This window comes from Pleurodeles waltl, chromosome 5, assembly GCF_031143425.1.
Source record: "Pleurodeles waltl isolate 20211129_DDA chromosome 5, aPleWal1.hap1.20221129, whole genome shotgun sequence".
Taxonomy (NCBI): domain Eukaryota; kingdom Metazoa; phylum Chordata; class Amphibia; order Caudata; family Salamandridae; genus Pleurodeles; species Pleurodeles waltl.
The window spans coordinates 112,134,290-112,152,918 of record NC_090444.1 but is presented as its reverse complement, the minus strand read 5'-3'; the positions used below and the strand labels follow the sequence as shown (position 1 = coordinate 112,152,918).

At 40.5% G+C, this 18,629-nt stretch overlaps 1 protein-coding gene across 11 annotated transcripts in view; it reads left to right on the top strand.

Moving 5' to 3' along the window:
• The window catches only part of PTK2B (protein tyrosine kinase 2 beta), a 382,496-nt gene that overhangs the window by 324,374 nt on the left and 39,493 nt on the right, over positions 1-18,629 (top strand). For all 11 annotated transcript variants that reach the window (XM_069233734.1, XM_069233744.1, XM_069233739.1 and 8 more), the window contains 5 exons: positions 1,647-1,762; positions 7,818-7,918; positions 9,765-9,854; positions 11,299-11,503; positions 17,250-17,358. In XM_069233734.1, coding sequence (XP_069089835.1) covers positions 1,647-1,762; positions 7,818-7,918; positions 9,765-9,854; positions 11,299-11,503; positions 17,250-17,358 — 621 coding nt within the window. The remainder of the gene's footprint in view (positions 1-1,646; positions 1,763-7,817; positions 7,919-9,764; positions 9,855-11,298; positions 11,504-17,249; positions 17,359-18,629) is intronic.

The following is an 18,629-nucleotide window of genomic DNA, read 5'->3' as shown; positions in this document are numbered from 1 at the left end:
TAAGGTATTAAATTGAATAAATTGAAATCTGGCACTGCACAAGATCTTGTGAGGGTGAAACAGCAGATGATCCCATTCTTTTTGTTTAAATGAGTGATGTATGTCTCAGTCCCCTTTCTCACGGAATTCCATTAGCGTAGGGTTAGTCTGATCGGGGATAGACCGAACACAGATCAGCTACTATTGTGTAAGGGGCTTGCAGTAAGGTGTAGGTGGGTGATTCTGTGTGGAAAAGGGATCTTTAAGGGCTACTGGGAGATGTCTTTGCATTAGGAAATGGTTCACAGAGAGGCCACATTGTTCGAGGTGAAGAGGAGAAGGGATCCTTCTTGGAATAGATCACTTCCACAATGCTGTCCGGAGTCCTCCCAAGCTTCTGCGGAGCTGGCCGTAACACTGTCTCGAAAACATCAAAAACATCTCAAGGGAATCTCAGCAGCACAGTGTGTAGTCATGGGCAAGAAACACCAAGCCCTGAAGTAACTATTTTGGGCTATGTATAGTAATTTATTATATGTTTGAGGTAACAGCGTGTGGGAGGAATAGTTTGTAAAAGGAGTCTGAAACACTGTGTTGCGGTGATAGACCCTCCCTCGTGCAGAAATTGAGTGGATAACCAGCATGATGGCCATTGACTAAATAGTAGTGTTCAAAATCCGGGGCACCAAGGCCACCACCATCTATCTGGAGTTTCAGTTCGGATAAAGCAACTCTGTCACCTGTGTTCCAAATCAAGTGCCTCAACATACCGTCTAATGTACGAAATACAGTCATAGGTACCCAGAGGGGCGGATTAGCAAAATAATATAATCATTTCAGCAACATAACCTTTTTTGAAAAGACCACCCGACACCGGTAGTCAGATTCCCAGATCCAGGATAGGATTCTATATACTTATCTGGATCCTTTATATCATAAAGTGCGGGGAAACTAGGCAGAGAGATGACACCTACCAGCACCACGGGCCACTGTGTTGGATGTGAAAGACTTTTGCTGAACATTTTGCGAGAGTCTGGATATGTGGCATGTCTCTTACAACGCTGTAGGGCGGTATCAGCCGTAAGTGGCAGCAGATCGTGCTGATGGATTTTTCTACGTCCCCCATCAAGAGGCTGGGATTTCAGTAACATTTTGTCATTTTCCTGGGGTAACACCTGGTAGCTCCACTGGTGTAGTTGTGTTCCTCGGTTCTTCACTGCAAGATAGTATTGTTTCACTTTGAACTCTCTAATGAAGGGGAGCTGATGGCTGCTCTGGGTTTTCCCCATCAATTTGCGATCAGGGTAACCGGGTTCACTGGGATCTTCCAGTTGGGCTAAGCTGATGTTTCTGAGTGTACCTTAGGTTAAGTTTAAGTCAGTTTCATACCTGAATTTTAAGGGTTAAACTAAGTCTCTGGTTTAAGAACCCAGGCAGGCAACATTGATAATATGATGAGTCCAATTCCTTGATCGTGGTAGGCCATGGGCAACGAACATTGCACAGTGACCTGTAATTACCATTAGAGAGGATACACCTGTAACTATTCCACCTGTTCATTTAACTCCTGTAATTTTCTAAATCCTGTTTTACTAATTCTCGTTCCTTTTCTTTTACCAACTTCTCCACTCACTCTTAAGCTAACAGTCCTTCTTCTGTTTTCGCAGCTTGGACACTACTTGGAGAAGAACAAGTCGACACTCACAGTTCTGACCCTCATCCAGTTCTCATTACAGATCTGTAAAGCGCTGGCCTACCTGGAGGGAATGAGCTGTGTTCACAGGTAACAGCGGTGTGGGGGAAGCACTGTAACACGTCTGCATGCATGTACCCCTTGTAGAGGGCAGACATGGCATATGGCCTGCTGCTTTATGTATTTAAGATGTAATTGTAGGGCACTCAATGAAGGCAGCTTCGGAGAGCTTTCAACTGAAACACCTTGTGAAATACATGGATAAAGTTAAAAATCAAAAAGTGTAAGACGTGCATAGTGCGGTTTTTAATGGGTTGTTCCATACATTCAGATAGATTGGAATAGTGACACATATCTGCAGCAACCCAGTGAATGCTCCAAGGGAATTTTCTCACATTTTAGACAGCTCCACGTGGAAATACTGCGGGTATATTTGGTATTAGCACTAGTGTAAAAGTGTAAGAAAAAGTCCACAAAAGGCCCAAAGTGAAGAAAATAGCCCAGAAGCATACCACCAACAAATACCCAACCTTCTCGAATGTACTACTGCATTAGGGAACACTGCCAATCATGTTTGTGCTGTCAACACTTAAAAGACCAAAGTAGCCTTGCAGTCTGATGTCATGCTGTTGCCTTTTATATCAGGTGTGACTGTGACGTGCATTATTTCCTGTGGTGTGAAAGACTCAGGCCCTGATTACGACCGAGGCGGTCATGAGACCGCCAGGGCGATGGTAGAGTTCGGACTGCCACCAAAGCAGCAGTCCGGCCTCCACATAATGACCCTGGCGGAGCCACCACGGTCTGGACACCGGCACCACAAAGTTGCCGCCAGTCGACAGCCTGGCGGTGCCAGCAGTTTTAATCCACCAGGGCAGCGCTGTCCTGGGGATTATGACCCCCTCTCTGCAGGCTTTTACATGGCGGTTCCACAGCCATGCAAGGGCTGGCAGAGATTGGGTGCTGGGGCCCCCATGGGGGCCCCTGCACTGCCCATTCACTTGGCATGGGCAGTGCATGGGCCCCTATGGACAGCCCGTTGCACTTTTTACTGCCTGAATTACGGGCAGTGAAAAGCATGATAGGTGCTTTCGCACCCGACGCACCGCAACATTGCCACCGGTGTGATTAAGAGCCGGCGTCAATGTTGTGGCATATTTCCTGCTGGAAACTCGTAATAGGGCCAGCGGGCGGAAAACCGGAGTGGTGGTTTTCCGTCCTAAAGAGTTTGGCAGACTCAAAACGAGGCCCTCACTGTTGTTTACAAACATGTTGTAAAGCAGGTGTGGTGTTAGCAAACCAACATATATCATCACCACATCCAATGGTAGTAGTCACTGTATAACTCCATTGGATATTTTCCCATGATTGTTGCACCATTCCTTGACTGAGGGTGGGGCCTGTGAAGTGTGACATGCTGGTGCACCCTTGCTGTCTTTGTAATGGGTAGACAGTGCGGGCCAGAGTGAAGACACGTGCTTTCCTTCATGCTAGTTTTATTAAAGGGGATTCCGGTGATTGATTGTACATCTCAAAACCCAAGTTGACATCATCAAACAAAAAAGCAATCTATAATGCTTATTAGTGATTGTAAGAGATTCAGGACTGGATGAAGAGACCTATCTACCCTCAAAAAACGTGCCAGGGGATAGTGCGAGGTTTTGTGAAGAGCATGGCTCAGAGTTTTTACTTAATTCATATATGGAGCAGGTGCTCTTGTTGGATGAATCAGAGGTACCTGCTGTGAACAGGATCTAGTAGCGTTCATTAAAGCCATGCAGTAAAATCTGTATCATGCTTCTGGTGAGAGCAGGATGGGTGCATGTCCACATAACTGAGAAAAATGTACACAGTAATATTCTTCTGGGTCTCTTCCTTTGTACCCAGTGTCTGCACAGCAAGAATCTGTGATTTCACTTGGGAAACTGAGCCATGAAACATTTTACCCACTGCAGGAAATTCATCATCCCCTTTCATAAAAACAGGCTGAAAAAATAGTTAAGCTCATTTTGGAGATTGCATAATTTCTCAGCACAGCCCCTTGAAGAAAAACATAAACATAAGATTATCTGCTGATGTCATCCGTGGTTTTGTTTTAGCAGAGGGGCCTAAACTGTAATAGTGTCAGTCTGGGAACAGCATGCTGTCGCCAGAGCCTGTTTACAGTGACACTCATATGACATTTAACAAATATGTCTTTGAGTTAAACGTGTACAAATCATGCCCCTTCTTCTTCTGCCCTACATTTCATTTTTTGATGTAAGGTTGTGTCATTTGTATTTGTATAGAACATTCTGCCATTACCAGTTTGTAACCGAGGCTCTAGTAAACCTGCCCAGGCTCTCAATAGTCAAGAGAATTCAATTTAAGACTCTATGTATATTGCGCACTGCATTATGTACAAGAAAGGCCCGAAGTTGGTCCATAGACTACTTACCGTCTATAATCCTATAAGGACACTCCACTCTGCTGGCCAGCAACTTTTTACAGAACCAGAAATATAGAGATCTAAGAGTAGAGGATGCTCTATTGTATATCCAGAAACTTTAGAATTCTCTTCCTTTACAAATAAGGAAAACAGAGTCAGAACTTCAGTTTTTCAAACTACTAAAAACTGCCCTATTTAACTAAATTGGCAGACAGGAATGATTTCTGTAAGCTATTACAATGCTGGGAGGCCCGGATGGGTAGCCATGTGCTCTATAAATACCCATGAACAGAACAGAATGGAATATTGCTTTGATATATCTTTTATTAATCAATAGATATGCAAACAAAATGCTCATTTTCAGATGTGGCGAGAGTCTATGGATCTGTGCATGGTGCTAATGACACAAGAAAAACATTTTTAGTTTAAAGACCAAAACATGTCTTCAGCTATCAGAACATCTGAGTCTTCCTGTCCTCCTGATCAGTGCTATTTAAAGCAAATAAGATTGGCAAGGGATTTTGACTCAAAAACAAACTTTTGCTGGAAAAATATAGGGCTTGGTTTAGAAATTGGTGGATGGATTATCCGTTACAATGGTGACGTCTTCAGAAATCTAAATCCCATAGGGATTATAGGGATTTAGATTTTGGCGGACGGGATAGCCATCACCGCTGTGATGGAGTAACCCGTCTGCCAATATCTAAATAAGGGCCATAGTTTAAAAGCTTGTTTGCTGGGTACTGAAAATACAGACAACGTTGTGTGAAATTGGCAAACTCTCAAAAATCATGACATGTTCACAATTGGAAATTTAATTTAACTCTTGACCTGAACTTTCTTAGAAGTCTTCCCTTCTGGGATCTCAAACCCCTGAGCTCAGTAAGTGTACATTCTTTGCCCTAGTTTGTAGCTCAGCTGGAGGTGTAGATTTGCCTTTGGCTTTGAGGACAAGAATCCTCTTCTTTGGTTTAAAAATTTTCTTGGTCTGAAATACTATCTCATATTTATCTGAGTGGCAGAAGTGTATGCGGCTTGGTTCCTTGTGGTTTTTGGGGCATGAGAGATCTTTGATTTTACCCCGAAGTTGTGTTTGTGCACTCAGTGTAATTATTTTTCTCATATTCCACTGCCTAGTCTTCATACAAACATGTGCCAAGCATCATAATTCCAAAAGAATCAAGGACAATCCATCATGGCACTTTAGTGTCCCACCTCATCCTATCATGGTCCCCCTGATGGTGATAGATAATCTGCCTTAGAATTGAGGTGATTATGTTGTAACTCCTCTGGTTTCTTAGCTCCAAGATTGTTTTGGCTTGACAGTGCCTTTTGTCTCCTAGTGTTCATGCTGCGTTTGTCTTTCCAGTTGGGGTTTCTCTGTTGCATTGCAGTACTTGTGAGCCTGGAGATCAAGATTTTAACTTGCTGCACAAGTCCTGCATCTGCTAGCTTAAAGATATAGGGCCATACGTACGGAAGCTTTTTCCCATAGACACAGAATGGGTAAAATCCTTTGGTACATCTGGCCCATAGTAGCCAACCTGAAACTTCAGTCAGTAGCTAGAAGGCACACTAGTGTGAACTGACCCACTTGAACAGACTAACACACAGCCATTTTTTTCTTTACTTCTTGCTATGTTGTTTTGATGCAGTCTCACAATTCCTTTAAGGTGCAATGTTCTATAATCAGTAGTACTGTTACAGAGAGTGTGGCTTCCTTTTAGGACCACATCCAAGGAATGTTTTCTACTGGGATTCATTACATCCAAACATGAGGATGTAGCTACCTACCTTAAGTGTTACCTTTGGTGGGTTTGCCAGGTCGAGGTTTAGTGGGATCTTTTGATGGTGAAGGAGTTTTGAACATCCTTTTGGCTCAGTTTACTCTGTGCCACACCCTTTGAGCTTACTGATCTGTTTCCGTGAATATGGAATGTGAATGTGGCACAGAAGGCAATAAATGTGTCTCAATGTGAGATTCAAGTAGATGTCTTTCTCATGCACTTTTATATCAGTAATTCCCTTTTGTCCTCTGCTCAGTTCCTTATGTAGGTTATTGTGTAACTAACAAACCTTTCAGTGGGTATGGTTCCAAATAAGGTGTTTTGGATTTTGGGGGCACTTGAAGGGCACACAAGCATGTGTGCCCTCATTCTCATAGATTTTAAACATTATGCACATTGTTAGATATTTAAATGAGACTGGATATTACTCCCACAAGTTTGTAATGCAATGGAGTATACAATCTAGAAGTACTAAGCCGCTAGGCTTACCTATTACTAACATGTTCTTTACTTACTGAAAACCCAGAGAGGGTATGCAAGCACTGTGGTTAAGCAGTGTCTTAAAATAAACATATGCATCTAACCTAACTTTATCTGTCAAATATGGGTGACATATTTACCACATAAAGGCAAGAAAACATCTTATGTTACAATCAGTACTATAAAATGTAAAACATTGAGTCTGTGAATTAATTTCAACATGTTGGGTAACCTAGAATTATGAGAACAACTCCTGCCATTTGTCACCTATTACAATTAGGTATGGTGTGAAAAAGGTGGTAGAGATACTACAGAAGGTCTTGACTAATTATTGATCCATTAACTATGTGAAAATATCACCAGACAGTAAAATCCACCCTGGTATCACCAGCAACTTCAGTACCACCAGCAAGCCCATCACAGGCAAAATACTGTCTCACAAAAATGGAATTCGCCACCCAAAATAAGATTTCATATAACAACTGATGACTGTTCTAAGCAACATTAAAGTGTTCATCAAATGTGTCCCCTTGGACCTGTCCATTTTTTCACACTCAGACATTTACTATATTGAGTAAACTTAGCAATATTTGTTTAGATGCCTGATGTATGTAAACCACCAGCAGAATATTTTTAAGACTTGATGACGTTTCCCATTCTAGTAATTGCCCAGTAGTTATTTCTCTATATCCAATAGTAATGCACACATTCAGTGCAACCAGACATTGATCTTGTTGGAGCGTTAATTTTGTTGAACTGTAATTTACCGCCAGCTATAATTGCTCTGTAATGAGGGTACATATGCCACGTATGTACCAAATCATTTCCTCAGGATGTAAATTCATGCCAACTGAAGTTATAAAGAGCCTTCCATCAACTCTAGCATGAAAACTGAAGGCAATTTTCCCTTGTTTTATCCCAGTAGCTTGTGGTCTACAAATTTGGAAATGCTGTGCTCAAGTGATAATTTAAGATGCTGTTGTCATCAGTGTGGTACTCCAACCTATCCATTCTTACCTAGTGATCTGTTCACTTGATCCAATTACATTAAAGTGCAACGTGTGTATATGTATCTAAAATAAAGTGCCTCCTTCTGTACTCTAAGATGTTGCTGTGAGTCATTGCGTAAATCTAATTATAAATCTGCTTTATTGTTCCCTCTTAATGCGGCACACTAGCAATTGCAGAGACATTGTGATGTCACTACTCAGGTTTCTGATGTTATTTCAGTAAAGTAGTTTATTAAACATAGGTGACTAGTGATGTGACACCTTGACTGCAGTAACATATTGACAGACATGTTCTAATGCATTTAATGCAGGCTTCCATTGACTAATTATCTTGAGAAACATCACGAGCACTTTGTCATCTCTGTTACCTAACTGCCTGACACCTTCCCCACATGCCCAGGCTGAATTTGGTAGTGTACTTGCTCTCTTCCTCTCTGCAGGGACATTGCAGTCAGGAACATTTTGGTTGCGTCTCATGAGTGCGTGAAGCTGGGGGACTTCGGGCTGTCCAGATACGTGGAGGATGAAGAGTACTATAAAGGTAGGACATCTGAACAGCCAGCTTCAGCTGGAACACAGACATCAAATTGTCAGACATTTGATTTGTTTCCGTGGTTAAAAAGCAAATCTGAATTATATATATATATATATATATATATATATATATATATATATATATATATATATAATTAAATGGAAGTAAGTAACTATCCGCCTATGCCAAAGACCATGGTGCTGTTACTCATTGCTTACTATTTCCGTGATTGCCCCTGGAAGAATGTATTCACCGCATCCACCCAAGATAGTTTAAATAAGGTGTGCTAAATAGCTGGCCCACATATGCTTCTGCATGTTATCAGTTTCCTTAAATTCAACTCTGCAAAATAACTTTTGTGAGTGTATATATATATATATATATATATATATATATATATATATATATATATATATATATACATTCACATACATATCACCTAGTGGCGCTCACCACTAGGTAATTATAGTTAGGGCCTAGTTTTACAAAGACAAAGCATTTTTGGCTTTACCCATAACTTTGCCGCTGCTTGACGAATCGTTATGAAATTTTCAAAACATTTACTTTGGTCAGTTTAGCTGCTGTCGTGAAAGTTTTGGGGTGATCCGTCAAGCAGGGGCTGAGAGAAAAGGGAGTGGGGTTTCCAAAACGCATTTTCCCCATTCATATTTCCATAGGGCCTTTAGACACTATTACAGCCCAAACCGCTAAACGGAATTGCACCAGATATGGCAGGAAGCTAGATCTTAGTATGCAGATTGTGCTTTTCATGATTTGGTTTACATCTGTTCAGTAGTTTCTGAGATATTAGAGTTTTAAAAATATAGATATCTAGCACTGTGATTCGGAATTGCGGATTCAGATCCACAGATTCAGGGGAAAAGCAAGGTCCTGATTGGCTGGCCGCAACCTGACAGAAAAGTTTATCGCATTGGCTCGGGGGTGGGAAAAGAAGAGTGAAAAAACACATAAGGGATCAAAAAACAGGTATCCTGACCCCATAGTACTCATAGAGGGGTCCCTTACACATCCCTCGTGGGCAAAAACTGCCCAACTATTGTTTTTTCGTCCGATTTGCAGATCCACGGATCCCAGATTCACAAATCCACTTGTGGATCTGCGAATCCAGAGAAAAGTTGGAAAAAAAAACACCTACTGCATCCAAACTCATGTTAGCTTGGATTTGGGTGCATGCAGGAGGGTTGGGCCCTGAGCCTGGCCGTAGGCCAGTCCCTGTAACCAACCCAGCCACTGTGCGTGGCTCTGCTTATATTTATGTCTGTGTGTGCTAAAAACACCATAGAAATTCACTGAAAAAAACAAAGGTTACAGGGACGTTATTGTTAGGTTCTGAATTTCCTCACACAAAACCATAGAAATTCAGCTGTTATAGTTAGGGTTAACTCAAGTAACTATAACTCGTGCCCCAAGGTAACTATAACTTGCACCTTCGCCATGCACAGCTAATTACTCCACATATTGCATCATTGATGGCACCTTCTAAGGCATCATTGACATTATTACTGCAACATTTCCAATAAAACTATTGATGACAAAACTGTGCATTGCTGGGGCACAAGCTATAGTTATGGTAATACAAGCACGTGTTCCATACTTTAGAGAGGGCAGCATTCAATAAATATAGTCAGCAATCCCCACAGCACTGTGGGCACAGCGCATCTGTCAGTGTCTCTGTTCTAGACTTAGAAGACCAATATCATGATGTCTGTTAAATTATGGTTTAGTCGATCAAATCATTTTCTGAAATTAATTCTCACTCACTTCTTATACGGCTAGCCATGGTATCTTTTTATGACATATCATAACATTATTTACACATTTTACTTCTTAGCATCAGTGACCAGGCTTCCAATTAAGTGGATGGCACCAGAGTCTATCAATTTCCGTCGCTTCACTTCAGCTAGTGATGTGTGGATGTTCGGTGAGTACCATGCTTCGTGTATTGTTATCACTTGACAGCAGTGAATCATGTTACTGTTCTTTTATCTTGAGAGTTTGTCTGATTTCTCTACATTTCTGACATCCATGTAGATATTTATTTGTAAGAAAACAAAACTTGTCATTTGGTCAAAACACAGATAACGTAAGATAGATAGGAGGGGAAAAAGATTTTGTTTAGCTTTTAAGATCAGACTAAGATGCTAATATTATAATAACAGAGTTGCCAGTATCTCTAAATCATGCCAAAGTGGGTAAATCACTAAATGCCCTATTCCTCATATTGTTATTATGTGTAATGTAAGCTCTTAAAAACCGATCTTTTCATCCTCTAATCTCATTGTCCCCTCCTCTGTCTGAAAAACTGCCACCAGGACACCCATGCGGGTAACAAGGCAATCTGCAAATAGTAAATCAGTCAATCAAAGCAAATAATCAATGTGTAATAAACTTATAGAACCACCCCGCTGAAGTACATCATTCTGTTACTCCCCAACAAGGTTTCCACTACATAAGTACCAGTACATACAGTAGTTACAAAATTATAGGGCCAATATCGGCATATTAGGGACCCAAGTAAACTTATCACTTGTTCAACTCTCCGAAACTTCCCAGACAGGTTGTAACTTCTTACTTTCTTGACATTTCGATAGCGCACCCATCAATGGAGCATAGAGAAATTAGTGCACAGCATGTTAACTGCAAGGTTGATGCCCCATTTCCTATCTGGATATGTTTGTATTAAGGCCACTACTGAATTCACTGGCACCAATAAAAAAACTAAAAAGTGATGGGTAGAGGACTTGATTTAATCTCAGACATTGGTAGTTACTCTGGACTGCATTTTGCTCACAGTGCCATTCCAAACACGGACAAACCTTCTCCTAATCAGGCTTGGCCCTTTTCCAGTAGGAATAGTCCAGCCCAAACTGCTAGGCCACATCCCCTCTGAACCTGAGCAGAAATATCCCATGACTGATTTTAGACATTTTGAGCCTCATCGTTGAGGTGCAGCTTGATCTCCTTAGCACGCTGTGAATGGTACCCAAGTCTGGGCCTACTCATTGCATTTAGGGTGTTTTACTTAGAAAAACAAAAAAGTTGATGGACTGAATCCGTGAATTAATGTTGGTCACTGGTAATTACCCTGGGTTGACATCCAGTATTGTTTGTTTACACACTTTCTGTAGAGACACAATGGCCAACAAATGATGGAATGGAATATGGCCCATGGTAATTACCAGTGTCCAAAATTATTTCAGGCACTCACTCCAGCTATCAATTTGTTTTTTTTTAATTTTCATTGCTGAATTGAGCATCAAAACTCAGAAGCACTAGCTCAGTCTCCTTCTATGTAGTATTTGACACTAGTTTTTTTTTCTTTGTTCTATATGTATAACAAAGGCTCTTTATGTTGTTTGGGCCAGGGGTCTGCATGTGGGAGATCCTATGCTTTGGAAAACAGCCCTTTTTCTGGCTGGAGAATAAAGACGTGATCAGCGTAATTGAAAAAGGTGACCGTCTGCCAATGCCAGAAGTCTGTCCGCCTACTCTCTTCACCTTGATGACACGCTGTTGGACCTATGATCCCAGTGAAAGACCAAAGTTTACAGAGCTGGTCTGCAGCATAAGGTAGGCTGTGCTTGGAAGCAACAGAGTTTGTGAGTTTCATAGTAGTGTGAATATTAATTTAAGTACTTCCTTTAGATGAACGATCTAACAAGTTCTCTGTTGATCTCTTTGTATGCTTCTTGCATGTAGTAATCCAAGCAATTGTTTGAATATTTATCTGAAATAGGGGATTTCAAATAAATGTAAAAATGTATTTGTCAGTCTTAAAAAACGTTATGTATACTCTGCATAGCAAGCTCATCAATCTGAAGGTTTTGCAATCTATAAAACATTCCTTACAACAAACCTCACTAATTCCATACTTATGCCTAATAATCTCCAGTGTTCAGAGTAAACATATTTTCAAACCTCATGTTTTTCTTCTAAATTTATCATGATGTCTGGGTGGGCCTACAAATGGTGAAACAAATTTTGAAACCTGTTTGATTCTTATGTAGTGGGTTATTTGCATTCAGCACACCTGTAGTCAGGACACCATTGACTGCGGACTTAAAAAAATTAAAAGAAAAAAACAAGACAGCAGGGCTTTTTATCTCCAATTTGGAAAGAGGGGAATGCTTGCCTCTTTAGGGAACACTACATCACAATTTATTGATAGTCCAAAACCCACTTCCCTTTCCTATCAAGGCTCTAAGCATCTTACATTGACTGCAATACTGACAACTTTTTGTACCTGTTAGCATCGGGAAAGTGCAGTATCCTAACCCCAACATTCTTAATGTAATAGACCTAGTTTTCCCTTAGCACCCTATTTAGCCACAGGCTGCCCCCATACATCAAAACCAAATTGCCATTCCAAGCACACATTGTCCAACTTTCTCCAACTTCATCCACATCAAGGCAAAGGGCATGCTGATTCACAACTTTCCTCCACAGTGTCTCATGCTCATTATCGCTTGGTACAGAGAAAAAAATCTACTTTTGCAGCTTCATCTGAAACTAGAAACTAGACACCCCAGAACCACCAGGAACCTAGCACTTTGTCACATAATCTACCATTGTCCCTCATTCCAGTTACCTTCAACCTTATCCACCCATCCTGGTCACACAAAAATTGTGGCAGGCTTGTCATCATTCTCAAAGTATCTAAATTAGCACTTTTCTCGTTACCCTACGTCTTCGTTCTGATGCCTCTCCAAATGCGTTTCATTCTCAGCTTTTGAACCAAAACTTTGCAAATGACTTCTACTCAACAACCTTCTCCATCGTGGACATCTCCTACCTTGACAACCTTAGTCTTTTGAATTGCCACCACATTATATAAAAAATGATCTCCCTTTTAATCAGCCACTTGTCAGTTAACTTCACCAAGGCATTTAACCTCATCCATACACATCAAAGTTAAAAGGTTGCATCTTCATCTACCACCAGCTGCTTTTGTTTTCCCTATATACAACTCTTGCACTTATATGTAACCCATTACTGTACTGTACCACCACTCCAAGGAATGCCCAGACCCTCAAAGACCATCACCAGATCCTTCAAGAATGTGCTCATTGACAGCCTACAGCAGACCACAGCTCTGCTACCCAGAAGCAAGTAACCCAGATGCTTATCAGAGAAAGATGGAGGCACACCTACAGCATCCTCTTTCAAGCACATTTCAAATGAGAAAATCTTTTCTTTACATCCACATTTTAATGTTGATTTAACAACAGTCTTTTAACTCAATGAATACAATGTACAGTAAGAACATTGTGAGCATTATTGTCATGTCACAAAGGTGATATGCAAGCATGGTCTCATATCAGAATATCTAGGACAAACCTAGCTAGTGAACGGGAGTACATAAATAATAGATCCTCCATTCTTAACCTCTCATCTAAATACCTATATTTATTGTAAAGGTACATATTTGTGGAGTTAAGTATATTAAACCTATACTTGCCTATATGTTTAAACATCACTATAGTCTAGTAGTCAATATTATGACCACAATATTTTGCAAGCTCATGAAATGTTTGGTATGCAAATTATCTGGTAGTAAACAAAAAAATACTCTTCCAACCACGTGTAGAGTAATGCGTATTATGTCAGCACTCTCTTAAGGGCACCTGTATTGATCCATTTAGATGCCAAGCATCCCTGTTTTTCATGATAATCTGCAGTCAATCCAAAGCTTGCATGTTATGAGAAGTGAAAGCTACCTCTCCAATCAGGCATAGGAAGGCTTTAAATGCTTCATAACGTATCTTTAAGCAGGTTCTGCATTATTAGTATACATCCCCACTATCTCAGTACCACCAAAATAGTATTCCATTTTGATAATGTCACCACATACAATGCCAAATTCAAAAGAACACTAAAAATAAATGAGTTACCAAAACAGTAACATATACTCCAATCAAAATAATATACTGAGAAAAACCTAAAAAAATAACAAACTAAATAAGTTGTAAAACAGTAATTTAAACATATGTGTAATGGTGGAACAGACGTTACCCTTTTCTCTCTGTAGCAATAAGTTTCATCAACACATAGGCAATAAAAGGAAATGCAGGAGTGTTTTCAAAATATTTATTGAAAAGACTGCAATCTATGATAAAATGCATGTGCTCCAATGATTAGGATAATGAACAGTAATAAAAGCAGAAATGTGAAAATGAGGTTTGGAAGATAAAACCCCCACCATCTTACAATAAACATGAGATATAAAATTCCTAACTAAGGAAGCCTAATGTCTACCCTAATGAGAGCTACGTATGAGAAACCTAACCTTCCAGTACCATGTCTATGAGAAGCGCCCCCAACCCTCGTTACCTTGTAATGAGGTCTCTAGATCAGACTACGTGAAGACACAAAGGCTGAGTTCTGCAGCAAGGTAACATGCAGTGCACATGGCACCTGGAAGGAACCCCTCTAATGACTTTGTCCGTGTGAGGTGTATTTATACTGATCATGTAGGATCCCTGATGCAGGTATGTTCCCAAATAACTGATCATGTGTCGGCAATTGCATAAACAGTCCCTAACAAGTGTGCATGATGTTCCTGTCACACGTAAGTGGGAAAGGGACAAAATGACAATACCTACGTGTATCACTGATAGTGACGCCGATAATAATGCCTTCCCAGAATGTCACTGATAATGAAAATCAAAACATTTCTTATCAAATATAAGCAGTGGCAGCAAGCTAAATGAAATAAGAAAATACATGAAATAAAACAAAGCATACTAAGTAGGTAAAAGGTCACAAGGTGACAGGGGCAACAGGCCTGCAAGCCAAAGGCTAAGCTAACTCCTGTGTCCCAGTGGGAAACTAAAATGGATTCACCACAAAATCCAGGGAGCCACTTTTTTTCCAATGTCGAGTTTGGGGTTGAGGGTGACTCCGTAATCAATGGGGCTACAGTTTCCATGGGGCAACCCCACTACTTCTGACATACTTTCATGTGGGGTTGGCACTAAACAATCTCACAGTGCAGCTCTCTGCCGAAATACAAAATGTGGGAACCCTTCAACCGCAATGGGGTTTCCCCCTGGAGGCCATCTGCGGCTATCACCCTCTGGCCCTTCTGCTAGCGGAGGGCACACCTACACCCACCAGTACTCCCTTCTGTTCCCCGTTCCTGGGAGTGATTCATACCTCCCAGCAGAAGAGCAGCAGGCTGTCTCAGGTGACAACTGTTGCAGTACGGCAGAAAAGGCTACCAGAACTTTCGGCAACAAAGTGGTAACTTTCTAAAGTCACCTTTGTATTAAAAGTTACTTTAAATGCATCTCAAGCAATAAGGCAAGTTTAATGTAGCGATTATTTTGATTCCTTACAGTACTATGTTTTGTGGTCCAAAATGGAAGTTAGCACTTAGCACGTTGGCTTGTGAAACTCCATGTTAGTCAATGGGACTGACAGCCTCACTGCAGTGACAGCACCCTGCCTTGTGGGCGACTAAGGCCTTCCTTGAGGTGACTTATAAATATGAAAAAGGAAGGTTTTGACTTGGCAAAAGGGTTTATTTTTGCCAAGTCAGTTTAAAGGTTGCCTGACTATGCATGACGAGTCATGTTTTCACTTTGTCGCAGCTGTGGTGGCACAATACGTCCTGCAGTCCACCTGCGGCATTTAGCTTACTAGCTTTGTGTACACTTTGTACACCACATACTAGGAACAAATGTATATGTTGACTACGCCACTCAGAGATTAGCATATTGCAGGCCTGGTCAACTTGGCCAGTGCACTTCCAAGTCGAAAAAGCCGACAGCATCAGTGCACAGATTTGGGGGATGATCATACAAAAAAGGCACTTTCTAACTGCCTCTTGCTGAGTGGTACTAGAGTTTGGGCCACCAGAAAAACTGCAGCTTTTGGTATCACTAGAGAACGATTCTGAGATTCTGAGTGATTTTTAGTTTCATGTAAAGTTACTACATCCAATAAAGCTTCTCTGCTACTTTAATTTCATATGAAGCGATCCTGCTGAATTCTTGTAGACCAAAATCCCACCCATGCTCATAAGTATTCATATGATACAATTTAAGTTATCTTCAAACATAATCAAAGCGTTCACACCAGCCCATGTCCTCGGGAGACATCAAAAGATTGAAATGTTTTTATACCAGGAGGAGTATAGGAGCCGGACAAAAAACAAATGAAAACAACTTTCCAAGAGGATACACCCTACAGAGTGAAGAAGACCGTTGGTTTAACTTAGTCCTCCCCGACCATATACCATGTAAAGTAGGGCATTAAAATAATGTGGAATTTCTACCTCCTAATGGACTTTTCTTGAAAGAATGGTCTGGTTGCTCTGAATTTGATTTTCTCAAGATACAAAGCTCTTGTGTTTTAAACATTCCTAAACAAATACACATATGCACATTTGTTTACTTTGGTGTTATGCACTCTCAATGTTGTATCGTGGCTTGTTGGGGGTATATTTTTGCAAACAATATTTGATATATGCAAAATGATGTTAGTAATGTGTAATGTTACTAACATTATGATCTACTTTCTGTTCAATTGATAAAATCAAACAACTTGTATAGGTTTCACAAATTGATTGTGCAATCCGATTGCAGGATATGGATGGTTCATATGTACCGTGTCATATAAATGTACTAAAGTTTTTGGTGCAGGCACCTCCTTTTTACACATGTCATTTGAATCTGGCACTGATTAAGTTATTGTGAAGCAATGTTGGATACCCTTGAGGTGAGCATAGCAGCCACATGTTGAATGCTTCATGTGTTTTGTAAACACCATGCACTCAATATAAGCTTCAGAAGGCATGTTTAGTTTGGCCAGCCCATGAGAAGAGATCACTTCTGTGACAGCTTTCAACCCGTTGAACTTTTCGGAAGTGCTTACGAATTAATGTTCAATGATGTCTGGAGAAAGTAGGACTGGGATGACTAATCCTACAACAATGATACCTACTTAATTGGATGTCTGACTCACCATCAGTGTTCTCTGTCTGTATTCCTTTTTGTACTGATGGAGAAAAATGGGCAGAATTCAAAGAAAGCCTGTGAGTGTCTGATGAGTGAAATCTCAGAGGCAGGGGTAGGGGTGAGGTAGGTGGTTATACCTGTGACAGGGGTTCCAACATTACCAAAAACTGTGCAAGAGGGAGTGACCTGTATGTGCAGATTTAACAGAGCTACAATAGCTTCCACACTTCACAGCAAAGCACCTGAAATTACAAAATAATGTATCTTAAGTAGCAGAAAGTACATTTTTCTCAAAAATACGGGTCTTGCAGCATTGTCATTAGTTCTATTTAATCCCTCTTGTTCCTTTTGTACAGTGATATTTATCAGACGGAGAAGGATATTATGAAAGAACAGGAGAGGAACAATCGTCACAGGCCTCCCAAAATTGTGGAGCCTGCCTTTTGTCATGAACCACCTCCAAAGGTAAGGGTCTTGCTATTTAACAAAGAAGATTATGTTACATGTATTTTTCTTTTCATCTCATTTGTACATTAAACCTTGCTCTGTAAATGTCCACATGGAAAACAGAGATGTGCCACAGGAGTACTATTGTGGGAAAGGACAGAAGAGATATACATTTTTGTGTAGATCCTGTGAGTAATCCAGTCATTCTTTACTAATGAAGTCTTACCATATAATGTATGTTCCTGCTATTTTCAAACACAACCATTGTATCTGGGCCATTTGGAATTTCTACAAATCTCTAAAAAGTATAAAAGACGTTCGCCATGGAGGCAAAGTTGCTCTGCTAGATTTGTTGGAAAAAATGCTTTCAATTTCTTTCACTATTTTAAGTAATTTATGTTCTACTTAGATTACCCAGTGCTTCATGCCAAAGACTTAGAAGCCATCAAGTTTGCCATTCAATGCAGTTTAAGAGATCTCAGATACCTCAAACCTCTGATCCGAGTGTTAAGTATTTTGGGTTTAAACAAAATCTAACTTGTTTTAATGTTATGTCCTAAACCTCAGACACATGCGTGAAAATCTCCCACACTAACCTTGGATGTGAGATATCGGATGGTATATTCTTCCTAAGTGTCTGTCAGCAGCCTGACCTGGTAGCTCTATTTCTCATAAAGGAGACAGAAACAGATCTAGAAGCAAATTGTCTCCCACTTGAGTTTGTATCCTATTTATCTATTCATCATTTGGATTTTCCTTGTTTGGAATTGCTTTGTAAACAATTTGCAGGAGCGCACCACGGCTTCACCTCTTTCTTAAAGGACTCTTGCTGAGCCTTCTGTGCAACCTTTAGTGGATCTGTTTTTATCAACAACTCTTCTGTCAGTTTCACTTTGTCTTTTCCTTCTTTGGATGGACCTGTATTTGAGCCCCAATCTTTTAGGTTTTGTTTGCATCTCCTGATGCATTGGATCCCCCAAGGGAGCTTGTTGGTTTCCAGTGAAATTATTCACATGATATTGCTGCGTGACCCTCCATTTCACAATATAACTTCATACATAAAGGCTCTTTACATGTATCTCACCCTACTGATGGACACTGAAACCCCAGGCTGTTCATCTGTTATGGAATTTATACGTGTGTCTTCACATCCTAGGTCATCCATGCTGGAGACTAATATGCCTGGTCATCTGTCTGCTATTAATTAAGCATTTAAATACAGACAGTAAAGCAAGGGGTTTCCCAGAGTTCCAAATTATTTTGTAGGCCATTTATCAATGTCCATGTGG